This window comes from Bufo bufo, chromosome 2 (genome assembly GCF_905171765.1).
Source record: "Bufo bufo chromosome 2, aBufBuf1.1, whole genome shotgun sequence".
Taxonomy (NCBI): domain Eukaryota; kingdom Metazoa; phylum Chordata; class Amphibia; order Anura; family Bufonidae; genus Bufo; species Bufo bufo.
The window spans coordinates 196,763,439-196,778,005 of NC_053390.1; the positions used below are offsets into that span (position 1 = coordinate 196,763,439).

The 14,567-nt window shown below is 47.1% G+C and overlaps 1 protein-coding gene across 1 annotated transcript in view; it reads right to left on the reverse strand.

The window, feature by feature from the left end:
- The window catches only part of KREMEN1 (kringle containing transmembrane protein 1), a 185,907-nt gene that overhangs the window by 5,603 nt on the left and 165,737 nt on the right, over positions 1-14,567 (reverse strand). Inside the window, exons 7-8 of the mRNA XM_040416012.1 lie at positions 5,192-5,350; positions 4,767-4,851 (exon numbers count right to left, since the gene is read on the reverse strand). Coding sequence (XP_040271946.1) covers positions 4,767-4,851; positions 5,192-5,350 — 244 coding nt within the window. The remainder of the gene's footprint in view (positions 1-4,766; positions 4,852-5,191; positions 5,351-14,567) is intronic.

A 14,567-nucleotide genomic window follows, 5' to 3' on the forward strand; every position in this document is an offset into this window, starting at 1 on the left:
AGCTGGTTTACATTAAGACCATTTTTTACCCCTAAACCAGGTTGTGGCGAAACCAACCTCGCCACTGGGTTTTGGAGAGGCCTGTTTACCAGCCTCTTGCCTCAGGATTATGGCCCATACTCATCCCCTGCCCCCAGAACTCGGTTGGGAAGTAGCTGGGGGCAGGGGATGAGCCTGCGATACCCACTGATCTCTCTCCCCAACCACAGGGGGACAGCACCCCTAACTCTGATAGTGAAGATGGGACCGCGGTCTCTGCACCAGGCCTACCGGGATGCTGGACGGCCGGTTCAGATCCCCCACCAACCCTGCAGGAATGCCAGGAGGAGGAGGTAAGCGATTCCTCCTCTCCACAGCCGATCTGCAACAAGGTCCTGGGGATAGGATTCCCTGACCACATTCCAGCGGAAAAGCTGGCATCTGGGCAGAGCGCAGTCGGCCTCTGGCCTCCCCTATCCTCTTATCCAGAGCCTGACTCCCCACAGGCTACCCCAGCAGAAGAGCTGGCATCTGGGCAGAGCACAGTCAGCCTCTGCCCTCCCCTATCCTCTTCTCCACAGCCGATCTGCAACAAGGTTCTGGGGATAGGATTCCCTGACCACATCCCAGCGGAAGAGCTGGCATCTGGGCAGAGCGCAGTCGGCCTCTGGCCTCCCCTATCCTCTTCTCCAGAGCCGGACATCCCACAGGCTACCCCAGCGGAAGAGCTGGCATCTGGGCAGAGCGCAGTTGGCCTCTGCCCTCCTCTATCCTCTTCTCCAGAGGCTGACTTTCCACAGGCTACCCCAGCGGAAGAGCTGGCATCTGGGCAGAGCGCAGTTGGCCTCTGCCTCCTCTATACTCTTCTCCAGAGGCTGACTTTCCACAGGCTACCCCAGCGGAAGCGCTGGCATCTGGGCAGAGCGCAGTCGGCCTCTGCCCTCCCCTATCCTCTTCTCCAGAGCCGGACTTCCCACAGGCTACCCCAGCGGAAGAGCTGGCATCTGGGCAGAGCGGAGTCGGCCTCTGCCGACCAAGTACCTACAGCTCCAAGCTAGAGAGCAACAAGGAAGCAAGGAGTAGCAGATGCCCCCTCAACAGCTGGGGACATACAGAACAGAGCCAGGCCCCAAAATTCAACAGGTCCAGTATTGGGTTGTGGGTGGACTGCCAGACTAACTCAGATACCGACCGGCATGAGGTCAGGTATCTGGTTAGTCTTCCCTGGGAGGGGGAGATGTGTGGCGAAACCAACCTCGCCACTGGGTTTTGGAGAGGCCTGTTTACCAGCCTCTTGCCTCAGGATTATGGCCCATACTAACTTTAAAGGAGAAGACAGACCGGCCGCACAGATTAAATCTGTCTTTGGAATTGTATTTTGTTATGTGAGGGTACCCAGATAGCTAATTTTATTGTATTCGTGTATTCTGAGTGCCATTCCCCTAATGATATGCACTCAGACTTGAGCTATCTGGGGCTATGTTAAATGTCTGTGTTTGCTGTGGGGGTGTGACATTAGGTGTTTGGCTGGTGATTTCTGTCCTGTGTCTCCACATGTGTATTGGCGATTTCCCTTTGTCCTGAGAGATAATTGAATTGCTCCTCGGGTGTCTCCAGGGCAGAGAGGAGGAAACCATGATGCATTGTGGGGATGTGTTGTGTCTGTGTATCCTGAGTGCTATGTATCTGTCCTGTGTCACAGTCTTCCTTCTGGTCCCCTAGGGGCGTGTCCACCAGATGGGGACCTGCATAAATACGGGCGGGTAGCCCTCAATAAAGTGTTCCTGTTTTATACCTTCATGAAGTCTTGGCTCATGTTTGGGGGATGGAATAACTACACTCTTGGGGATTGCTATATCACAATACTCCCCTGAGTATAAGCTCTTGTAAGAGCTTGCTCCTGGTTCCTGTCTCTGGATTTCAGAGAGGTTCACCCACTGGAGCCTGGAGCCTTGTCATAGGTCCAGGGTGGGTAGGAGACGGCGAGACCTCCACCAAGCTTCGGCGGTTCGTGGGGTCTGCAGTGCTGACGGTGTCAAGGGGAGTGCTTGGAGTCCTCTGGAAGCACTAGGAGAATCTATCGACTGAGGTACCCGGTCGGGGTGCTAGGCGTTCCGTTACACAGGTGTTTAGGGGTAGAAAATTAATGAGATGGGCCCTTCTCTGCCTATGCCACACTCACTTTTATAACCTGGCGTGAGCGGGGAAAAGTCACAGATGGCAGCACAACTAACCATTGTGCCGCAATTTAGGCATATTTCAGGTTAATAAATGACCCCCCATTTTCACTACGTTCTATCCCCAGTGGAGCTCACAATCTAAATTCCCTATGAGTATTTCTTTGAAGTGTGTGATGAAACCTATGCAGAGAACAAGGGAAAAGCATACAAACATCCATGCAGATGTTATCGTTGGTCAGAATCAAACTTAGAACTTCAGCACTGCAAGGCACCAGCACTAACTGCGGAGCCACCATGCTGCCCTGGTATCCCGTGGATATGCCATAAAAGCCAGAGATGTGGCAATACCAGTAAGGCTGGGAAAGCTTTCCATTCTTCTGATCCGTCAGAAGAACAGAAAAAAAATCTGTTATTTTGAGCATCGGTTATGATCAGTTTGCATCTGTTTGTGTCACTTCCGTCAGAGATCCATTATTTTTGATGGGAGGAAAAGTACTGAAAGAAGTCCAAACTGATCATAACTGATTCATAAAATAACAGATCCTTTTTTTTTCTTTTCTTCTGATGGATCAGAAGAATGGCAAGCTAAGCTGTGATGTGAACCCATCCTTAAAGGAAAAGAAAAAACATAAGGGGAGAAGGATGCGCCTAATTTATGAAGAGGCGCATGTCTCATCATAAGTTAGGCACATCCTCCTGCAGTCCGTGCGCCCAACCAGAAATCTACAGCAGCTCAGACCTCGCAGTTACAAAGTCACAAACACACAGTTTGCAACGTTTTAACACCACTTTTCAGGCACAAAGGAAATGATAAATCCCCCCTCCATAATGTCTGCACTTACTTTGTTCTTACACACACAGATCTTATCAGCTGGGTGTAGGATCGTAATTCATGAAAGCCAGAGAACAGAGGAGAGCTAAGACAGCTCTTGTGTTCCCTGCTTTGAACTTAACCTTTACAGCTTTAACTTAGAGGACGGGTTTTGTATGTGTATATAGGGCAGTGGCCATTTTATTTCCCCTGATGATTTCTCACTACAAAAAACGAGCCATTATAAATTAGAAATTCTATATGCGAATGTGTCATTTTATTAATTTCCGCAAAAACCCTTTACAAGGGAGTTGCATAATCACTGCACAGTCAGTTCCAGGACAATAAAGTCCAAATGTAGATTGAAATGTTACAGTATAAGAAGGGGATTGAGCACCATTTTACCATGTCTGCACAATGAAATAAGGACAGTACGGATTAAAGATTCAGCCAACATTGTTACCTATCTTGTCCTTGAGACTAAAAGGAAATGCCATTTCCGCCTGATTTATGTTTGTTTTGCTTCGGTCATTATAATAAAGCAGTGGCTCAAATTGACTACTACATTCTGAGACTGTAAATCCCTAGCAAGTGGAGATTTACGCTGGTCTTGTAGCTCAGTTAATTTGGTTGCCAGTTAAAATATTAGCTGATGCCAACATTATTTAAGGCACAATGCCTCTTGCATGGAGTGACCTCTTCCTAAAGAATGATGCAGATTATTTTCCGAAGAAGTATTGTGATCAAAATATTATTACAGCATGCTAATAGCTTAGCCAAAGTAATTCAATTCAATTTTTGTTTATGGGATTTAGAATCGTCCCCACAGACCCGTGGAGGCACAATTTAAAGAAGAGATTAGGGCAAATATTTCTGTGTACCATGAAGACTATGATAATAGGAATGCAGAGAAAATGTTTTCTTGTGTTCATTAGCATGCGCCGGAAGCTAGAAGAAATTGTGCATATGTATTATGACTTACAAAGGATTGTTCAATTTGGATAAGCCCTTATCCCAATGCACTGCTGATGAGACAGTGTTGATGCTTGTTCCCCGGCAGTTCATTTCATAGTCCCTCTGCTCAGCCAATCACTGGCTGAGGCACGTCACTACTGTGGCCATTGATTGGCTGAGCGGTCATTTCCTGTGGACCATGAAGTAGAGAGCAGGGGGCGTGAAACCGGGAAGTGTCTTAACGATAGAGGAGGGGGATTGGTAAGGGAAGTATGGCTTATTTTTTATTATTTTTTATTTTACATTGATCTGAACCTTTTTTTTTTCTTTCAAAAAAATTTCATCAGCTGGACAATGCCTTTTGTATAAACACATATTGCTAAATGGAATTGCATCATATCATATGATAATGTGCCTCATGTAAGGAAACATTCGAGCCTAAGTACCCTGCACGAGAGTGAACGCCACTTTGTAATAAACAGTACCACTCCCATTCCTAATGCTAGAAGAGGAGACCTAATCAGGCTGTTTCACACTGCTGTAGGCTGCTCTGGTATAGGATGTCTGGAATCAGCCGGACAAAAACCGTTGCACACAGCTGTATTTGTCCGGCTGATTCTCAACATATTTGCCGGGTTTTGGCTGGATCGCCACTGGACCCCAATATAGTTAATTGGGCTGGACGGCATTCCAGCAGTTTCTGGCAATGCTGGATCCGACAGGCTGTTCTCAGTCGGAATAACCTGCTGGATCTGTAAACACAAATGTGAAACAAGCTTTAGCCTCCATAGTTTCACAATGATGAGTAATATATATGCCAAATAAGAAAATAAACTACTTACTTTATATTAAGGTGAAGAAGTGCTTTCACCAAAATGGCAATGAGGGTTAAAATAAGCAGAGCTGTAAGTGCGTAGATAGTCCAACCTATAGGAAAAGAGAGGATATGATGTGTACATATGGGCCAAAAATGATAGACACTTCTACCTGGAAACTAGAGTTCAGTGTCCCATTGAGGAGACAGGCTTTCTCCATGCAACACTGACAGGACAATTACATGGATATCAATAGGTACAGGATTTGACTCAAGGTATGGTAGAAATATATGTCTGCATACCTACTGACCCCCATGAAGATGTGTATAGCTAATACCTCTTGTACTGATCAGAATAAATGAATCACCATAGACTGAATCTTTTACAGCCGATATATATTTTGTAGCATAACACAAGTAATAAGATAAATCAGATGGATAGATAGGTCTTACCTGGCACTTGCCCAGTTGGCCGGCTAGGACTAGTTGTTATGACATAAAGGATCTTTGAAGACCGTGCTGCATTGACGCTCAGGTTGGCTGTTTGAGTTATCAGTTCTGTCTGTGTCTGGTTGGATAATTGAGGCTTTTCCATGGTTCTTTCCTTGAATGCTGTCAAAAGAAAATGAAAGGTCATCAGACAGGATACAGTGCATTCACTAGCTCCTTAAAAGGCATCTATCAGCAGAGTTGTACTTATGAAACTGGCTGATCTGTTGTATGTGCGCTTGGCAGCTGAAGGCATCTGTGTTGGTCCCATGTTCATATGTGCCCGCATTGCTGAGAAAAATTAAGCTTTAATATATGCAAATGAGCCTCTAGGAGCAACGGTTGCCGTTACACAGAGAGGTTCTTCTCTTTCTGCAACTGCCGTGTCCACTTAGATTGACAGGGCCAGGTGTGATGATATTTCCACCGGCTGTCAATCAAAATGCAAAGGGTACGGCAGTTGCAGAGAAAATGGATTTCTAACATCTTGCCAATAAACCTATGATTTTATTTTGGGCCACAAAAAATTAAACCAAGCAGTTATCTTTGCTATATCAGAACCAGTTTAATATAAGTGCACTGGTAACTTGCATTGCTGCTAAGGCAGACTGCAGAGTGGCAAATCCTGCATTTGGAGGGCTTGCTATACCCCACGCAAAAGCACCATCAATATTGCCAGATAAGATCACAGCACAGAAAGATGATATGTGTTATTACTTTGTCATTATTATCACTTTACCCTGTATGGAATAGTTAAGTAATACTTGGGACACAATTAATCATTAAAATTGTATATACACTATGCTTAAAGTGGATTTCTAGGAGTAAAATATGGATGACCTATCCTCAGTGGGAGTCGGACTCCTGGCACCCCACTGATCAGCCATTTGAAGAGGCTGCAGCCTGTTCCTAGACCAGAGACATCACATTCATTGATCACATAGCCTATGCGCAGCTTAGTCCCATTCAATTCTCCAAGAACAGCCACTATCCAATGTATGGTGGTGTGCTTGGTATGCTGTGAGGAGGCCACATTTCTCATCCGAGCCCTGTAGCCCTTTCAAACAGCTGATTGGCGGGGGTATCGTGCCAGTAGTCGGACCCCTACTGATCTGATTTTGATGACCTGTCCTGAGGATAGATGTCCAATTTTTTACTCCCGGGAAAGCCCTTTAAGGATATACAGCTACTCCACAACTGAGAATCGGATTACATGAAAGTACAGACCGAAGCCATCACATTCACTTCCACACTGATGTCACAGACTTGGATAAAACAATTTTACGAAACACTCAGACAAAACTGTTTAAACATTCCATGAGTATTTGTGTATATATGATTGTGCCTGTGAATAGTAAAAAGCTCTATACTAGTTAACCCATTATTGGTACAGTGCTAGTATAATCTGTAGTTCAGCTGCTTTCGCTGGTGATGACAAAGTGACTGACAAGATAATGCAAAAGCTTTTCAAGACTTCACCATAAGTATGAGTTATTAAGAGGTCAGCCTCATGGGTAGATCCACTACATCCTCCATGTAACTGTAGTTATCCTCTCACAATAAAAGAACAGAATGCTGTCTATATCTTGGGGTGAAACAGCCATCATATAAAAGGCGTCCTCTACCTAGCAAGGCATAGTATCTCCCTATAACACATGGTAAAATGTACATTGCCTTGCAAAAGTATTCACCCCTTGGTATTTCCCCTTTTTTCTTGCATTGCAAACTGTAATTAAAATAGATTTTTAGGGGGTTTGGACATTTGATTTACACAACATGCCTACTACTTTGAAAGTGCAAAATATATTTTAGTGAGATACTAACAATAATTAAGACATAAAACAGAGAACTTAAATGTGTATAACTATTCACCCCCTGAAAGTCAATACTTTGTGGGGCCACTTTTTGCTGCAATTACAGATTTAAGTCACGTGTGCAGTGTCTCTATTAGCTTAGCACATCTACAGTAGATACTGAGTTTTTTCTCATTCTTCCAGGCAAAACTGGTCCAATTCTGACGTTAGTTGGGTTGCATTGGTGTACAGCAGTCCTCAAGTCATACCACAGATTCTCAGTTGAATTGAGGTGTGGGCTGTAACTAAGGCCTCCTGCACACGACCGTTTTTTTTTGCGGTCCGCAAAAACGGGTTCCGTTTTTCCGTGATGCGTGACCGTTTTTTCGTCCGTGGGTCTTCCTTGATTTTTGGAGGATCCACGGACATCCACGGTCGTTTTAGTGTCCTGACTTACAATGCAAGTCAATGGGGACGGATCCGTTTGACGTTGACACAATATGGTGCAATTGCAAACGGATCCGTCCCCCATTGACTTTCAATGTAAAGTCAGGAGTTAATATACCATAGGATCGGAGTTTTCTCCAATCCGATGGTATATTTTAACTTGAAGCGTCCCCATCACCATGGGAACGCCTCTATGTTAGAATATACCATCGGATTTGAGTTACATTGTGAAACTCATATCCGACAGTATATTCTAACACAGAGGCGTTCCCATGGTGATGGGGACGCTTCAAGTTAGAATATACTACGAACTGTGTACATGACTGCCCCCTGCTGCCTGGCAGCACCCGATCTCTTACAGGGGGCTGTGATCAGCACAATTAACCCCTCAGGTGCCGCACCTGAAGGGGTTAATTGTGCGTATCATAGCCCCCTGTAAGAGATCAGGGGCTGCCAGGCAGCAGGGGGCAGACCCCCCCTCCCTCCCCAGTTTGAATATCATTGGTGGCCAGTGTGCGCCCCCCCCGGCCCCCCCTCCCTCCCTCTATTGTATTATCATTGGTGGCCAGTGTGCGGCCTCCCCCGGCCCCCCTCCCTCCCTCTATTGTATTATCATTGGTGGCCAGTGTGCGCCCCCCCCCCCCGGCCCCCCCTCTATTGTATTAATATCATTGGTGGCTAGTGTGCGGCCCCCCCTCTATTGTGTTAATATCATTGGTGGCCAGTGTGCGGCCTCCCCTCTCCCCCCCTACCCCCCGATCATTGGTGGCAGCGGAGAGTTCCGATCGGAGTCCCAGTTTAATCGCTGGGGCTCCGATCGGTAACCATGGCAACCAGGACGCTACTGTAGGCCTGGTTGCCATGGTTACTTAGCAATATTACAATATTAGAAGCATCATACTTACTTGCTGCGCTGTCTGTGTCCGGCCGGGAGCTCCTCCTACTGGTAAGTGACAGGTCTGTGCGGCGCATTGCTTAATGATCTGTCACTTACCAGTGTGCCTGGCCGCACACTGGCCACCAATGATATTACAATAGAGGGAGGGAGGGGGGCCGGGGGGACGCACACTGGCCACCAATGATAATACAATAAAGGGAGGGAGGAGGGGCTGGGGGAGGCCGCACACTGGCCACCAATGATATTACAATAGAGGGAGGGGGGCCGGGGGTGGCCGCACTGGCCACCAATGAAATTAAAACTGGGGAGGGAGGGGGGTCTGCCCCCTCCTGCCTGGCAGCACCTGATCTCTTACAGGGGGCTAAGATACGCACAATTAACCCCTCAGGTGTGTAACCTGAGGGGTTAATTGTGCGGATCACAGCCCCCTGTAAGAGATCGAGTGCTGCCAGGCAGCAGGGGGCAGTCATGTACCCAGTTCATAGTATATTCTAACTAGAAGCGTCCCCATGACTATGGGAACGCCTCTGTGTTAGAATATACTGTCGGATTTGAGTTTTCACGAAGTGAAAACTCAGCTCTGAAAAAGTTTTTATGCAGACGGATCTTCGGATCCGTTTGCATGAAAGTAGCCTACGGCCACAAGGCACAAGTGCCTGCAGCCTATCAGAGGCCGGTGCAGGTGGCGCGATGACGTCATCGCGTCGCCTGAGCCGTAAAGCGCGGGACACAGGCCGGAAGAGGCCTGCATCGCATCGCTGACATGGAGGTAAGTATGTGTTTTTTTTTATTTTTTATATATATACAATGCTTTTACTGGCACATGAAGGGGGGGCTGATATTGCTGGCACATGGGGGGGGGGCTATTCTTGCTGGCACATGGGGGGGCTGTTATTGCTGGCACATGGGAAGGGCTGTTATTGCTGCCACATGGGGGGGCTGTTATTGCTGGCACATGGGGGGGTTGTTATTGCTGGCACATGGGGGGGTTGTTATTGCTGGCACATGGGGGGGCTGTTATTGCTGGCACATGGGGGGGCTGTTATTGCTGGCACATGGGGGGGCTGTTATTGCTGGCACATGGGGAGGGGCTGTTATTGCTGGCACATGGGGGGGATGTTATTAATACTGGCACATGGGGGGATGTTATTAATACTGGCACATGGGGGGATGTTATTAATACTGGCACATGCAGGGGCTGTTATTAATACTGGCACATGGGGGAGCTGTTATTAATACTGGCACATGGGGGGGCTGTTATTAATACTGGCTCATGGGGGGGCTGTTATTAATACTGGCACATGGGGGGGCTGTTATTAATACTTGCACATGGGGGGGGCTGTTATTAATACTGGCACATGGGGGGGCTGTTGTTAATACTGGCACATGGGGGGGGCTGTTATTAATACTGGCACATGGGGGGGCTGTTATTAATACTGGCACATGGGGGGGCTGTTATTAATACTGGCACATGGGGGGGCTGTTATTACTGGCACATGGGGGGGCTGTTATTACTGGCACATGGGGGGGCTGTTATTACTGGCACATGATTGGGGGGGTTGCTCTTGTTACTGGAACATTATTGGGGGCACTATAGGGGCATCTACTGAGGCCACAAAGAAGGGATATTTTATATGGGGTGCTCTGTACAGTACAATTTTATACTAGGACACATTATGGTGGGCACTATGGGAAAGGGGGAAGAGGAGTACTATGGGGTCATCTACGGTGGGCATTAAGAAGGGGTATTTTATACTTGCAAATTATGGGGGACACTGAGGGCATCTACTGGAGCATTTTATACTGGTACATTATGGGGGGCACTAGGAGGAAGGAGGGTGTGGAGCACTAAAGGGAAATTTACTGGGGGCACTATATAGGGGTATTTTATACTGGCACATTATAGGGGCACTATGGGGACATTAGCTCACCTGGGGCATTACAAGGGGGTATGTTTTGCACATTATAAGGAGAATTATTTCTACTGGGGGGGCATTATGGTGGGCTTTATTACTCCCCCATGGTATGACCCCCTAGTAGCAGCACCAGCCTCTCCCTGCTCTGCTATCCCTCTGCCCCTTCTCCAAATCCTTATTATGAAATCTTTCTCATTAGGATAAAACACATCAGCTCCGCCGAGCCCCCAGGTCAAAGTGTTGAAGTGGTGTCCGAAATCCCCAAGGGCCAAGCCAAGTAATTGTAAGTTTTCATGTGGAATATGTTTGTTATACACATATAGCATACACTGTGCCACACAATATACAGTATACCTCTACACTGTGGAGTCTGTTTTATAAGCACCATTGTTTTGTGGCGGCGGACTGAAAATAATCTGGAAGTGCCCCTCCCGAGACCAGGCTCTGGATCCGCCACTGGGCACAAGCCCACTGTGTTGAAATTGCACATTAAAGCCATGCTTAAAAGGGGTGTTCTGGTTTATGCAAATGAAGTGCAGTACTGCAGATTGCAGTCATTATATAATACAACATTCGGTAACTTTCCAATATCTGTTATGTTTCATTTCCTCACCACTGCAGAAATCTTTGCTTGGGCCCTTTAGTATTGATGGGAGTGGACCCTGGGCAACCCCACAGATCATCCCCCCCATCCCCCTTGTACTTGTTTCGCTGATCCGCTACTTGTGGGCTGCGCGGGCATGAGTTCAGTCACTTTGGTGCGCAATCCCGTCCTGCGGCGCGTGATCCAGCGAGGCCCGTGACCTCCCGCAAATAGTGGATCAGCGGAACAAGTACAAGGGGGGTGGGGGTGATGATCTGTGGTGGGTTGCCCTGGTCCAATCAATATTAAAGGGTCCTGAAATAGCCAAATAAAAAAATATGCTACCAGCATAACATTCGGGGCACTGGACAAAACATCCGGGGCTCAAGCCCCGAATGTTTTGACCTAACGACGCCCCTGGGTTAGGCTCTATTTGAACTGACAGAGGCAGCAGTTTGGACCCTCCATCTACAGTGTTGTCATATTTGACAGCAACGATACAGAAAGTGGAGCAAACTTTGAAAGTCATCCATAAGTTATAAATGAAGTAATGACACAGATGTGAACAATAGTTTCAGGTTGTTCCGTTTCTAATGGAAAACTATCACTGCAATTGTTGTTGTATGTGACCAGTGTTAGTCTTTGTAATAGTTGTTAGTCACGTACAAGAATCTTGAAGTAATAAAGTTATCCTGAAGTTTATTTGGATATAGCAAGTGTAGGGAACTGCTAATACTGCTGAGATGTAGTGTATCTAGTCTCTTTGCCCCTGCTGCTCTGCTTCAGAAACCCCAGAGATTCAGCACAAGGTTTGTTTTGTAAACACAGTGAGTCAGAGCCATGAGGGACAGAGCTGCAGGAAGGAGACGTCTTATGTCTCCAGAAGTCTAAGGCAAGTGGCATGTGTATAGGAGGAATAGATAAGCAGAGCTTCGAGTATCTATATCATTAAGATCAGCTAGTGAGGCTGGAGTGTATAAGAATAGATTGCCACCTGCTTCTCTTTATCTCTCTCACACAGAGCCAGTAGTTTTGCTCTGTGTTACTTATATATTCACAGAATCTAGCTAGTAATTGTAGTTAGGGATCAGTATATAGTTCAGGGTAGTGATAGGTTAGGCTTTCGACGGCCAACTAAATAGTTAGAAGCCCGCTTGCACTGGTAGATTAGTTGACAGGTTAAGGACTCAGTTGTTAGGGTAGTAAGGCCTGCATCTAGTACTGTTGCTGCTGCCCTGTTTACTGCTCGGAAGAAATCCTTTCATCATCGTCATCGTCTTCTTCTGATCGGCTGTCTGTCTTCTGAAAGAGTCCTGGATCTACAGTCATCCACAGGGGCCCCTGCACCACAGGAGTCTTTATATATATATATATATATATATATATATATATATTTATATATATATATACAGGGCTTTTTTTCTGGCGGAACGCACCGGAACGGCGTTCCGCCACCTTTTGACATCGCAGCCTGCGATGTATCAGCGGGGAGGGACTGTGAGGAGGAGCTGGGGGCCGGTGCGTTCACTGTGCTCCGGCCCCGCAGCTCCAGTAGAGACTTATAAAATCTGTAATTAAATGAATAATGATTCCTGCTGCCCCCTCAGTAAGATAACTTTCAATATATTGTACTCACAGCCGGCTACTGTTATCGTAATGCAGGCGGCCGGGCAGACGAGCGGCAGTGTCACTGACTGACGTCACCTGCCTGGGCCGCCTGCTTCATTCATAAAGTAGGCGGCGCACGCACGTGACGTCAGTCAGTGACGCTGCAGCTCGTCTGCCCGGCTGCCTGCATTACGATAACAGTAGCCGGCTGTGAGTACAATATATTGAAAGTTATCTTACTGAGGGGGCAGCAGGAATCATTATTCATTTAATTACAGATTTTATAAGTCTCTACTGGAGCGGCAATGGGGGGTCTGTGGATGACACTGTTATGGGGTGGGGGGTCTGTGGATGGCACTGTTATGGGGTGGGGAGGTCTGTGGATGGCACTGTTATGGGGTGGGGGGGTCTGTGGATGGCACTGTTATGGGGTGGGGGGGGTTTGTGGATGGCACTGTTATGGGGTGGCGGGGGTCTGTGGATGGCACTGTTATGGGGTGGGGGGGTCTGTGGATGGCACTGTTATAGGATGGGGGGGTCTGTGGAAGGCACTGTTTTAGGATGGGGGATCTGTGGATGCCATCCCCAGATCCTCCACCCCATAACAGTGCCATCCTCAGATCCCCCCATTAACAGATTAACAGTGCCATCCCCAGATCCCCTATTAACAGTGTCATCCCCATCTGGGGGGTTTCTTTGCTGGGCTGGACTTTTATACCCCCCCCCCCAAATTTTACTTGCGGTCCTAGGGTTGGGTAGAGGGGGCGGTCCTAGGGGTGGGTAGGGGGCGGTCTTAGGGGTGGGTAGGGGGCGGTCTTAGGGTTGGGTAGGGGCGTGGCCAGGGGAGGGGGGTGAGTTCCACCACCTTTTCTCTGAGAAAAAAAGCCCTGTATATATATACACCCGGGTATATATATAACTTAAGATTGTTGCAGGATCTCTGGTTATTGCAATACTGCTGCGTTCTCAGTATACTGCATGTATGTACTATTATCATTCTTACCCTTATAAAGTTACTGTTAGAACCTTATGTGGTATCTATATGTATTCTTCAAACTGTGAGATTAGTATAGTAATCCTTGTTAAGGCTGCTAACTATACTTCATATGTAAGTCCCAGGAAGTGATCATCCCTGTAATACAGAGGCTCTAACCTGGGTGGAGGCACTGATATACTTTACTTATGTTCCCACTCTTCCATTCAGCAAAGGCTCTAGTTCCCATTATACACACAGGTCAGCGCCAAAGTCTGTTGTGGGAGGGATATTGTTCACCCCCCCTCCCCCCAAATAGGGCTACATTTGGAGGCACTGCTGAGATTAAGAAGTGGTAATAGTCATTGATATGGAGAAGCGATATGGCTCAGAGGGGCACCTCTCATTAGCTGCTACATAGGATTACTCAACTCCTGTTCCCCCACTGGTTCAGATAAAGGAAGAACCCCGGTCAGCCATTTACCCCCCCCACCCCCAGTATGGCTAGGGCTGGCAGCTCACCAAGTGACAGTGCAATTAGCATTTTAGCCAAGCTGACTGAAATGTTAGCTATGGGTCTGCAGGCCACTCACTACAAGAAACTAAAGGTATTCTCTGGTAATAACAGGTCAGCGCCAGAGTCTGTTGTGGGAGGGATATTACTCACCCCCTCCCCCCCTCCCCCCCAAATAGGGCTACATAAGATAAAACAAAAGCTTGAAGGAGACAAATAACCCTATAGTAAGTAAAGGTCAAATCTTCTGCCAGAAATGCTCCATTGTACTTGAAACAGAGTTTTAAAAAGAGATCAGATCTGCTTGTATATAAAACCGCCATCACAGCCATGTGAAGAGCTTTCTACATAGACTCAAAACACGTCAGAATACATTTTCTTCTGATGGAAGGGCAACTCCCTGGTAACCAACCTGTGTTAAGGACACCAGGTGGGACTTAAAAGAGAGATATTCATACTTGGCTGGTTACCTGGAATGCTGACGCTCTATTCAATCTGGGATCATTCAGCAGTCTTCTTACAATAACACCCTTAGATACCAGACTATAATGTCCTATACAGCTGCCTGCTCATTCATTTTTATAGGTGGGGAGGGGCCCATTGGAGGA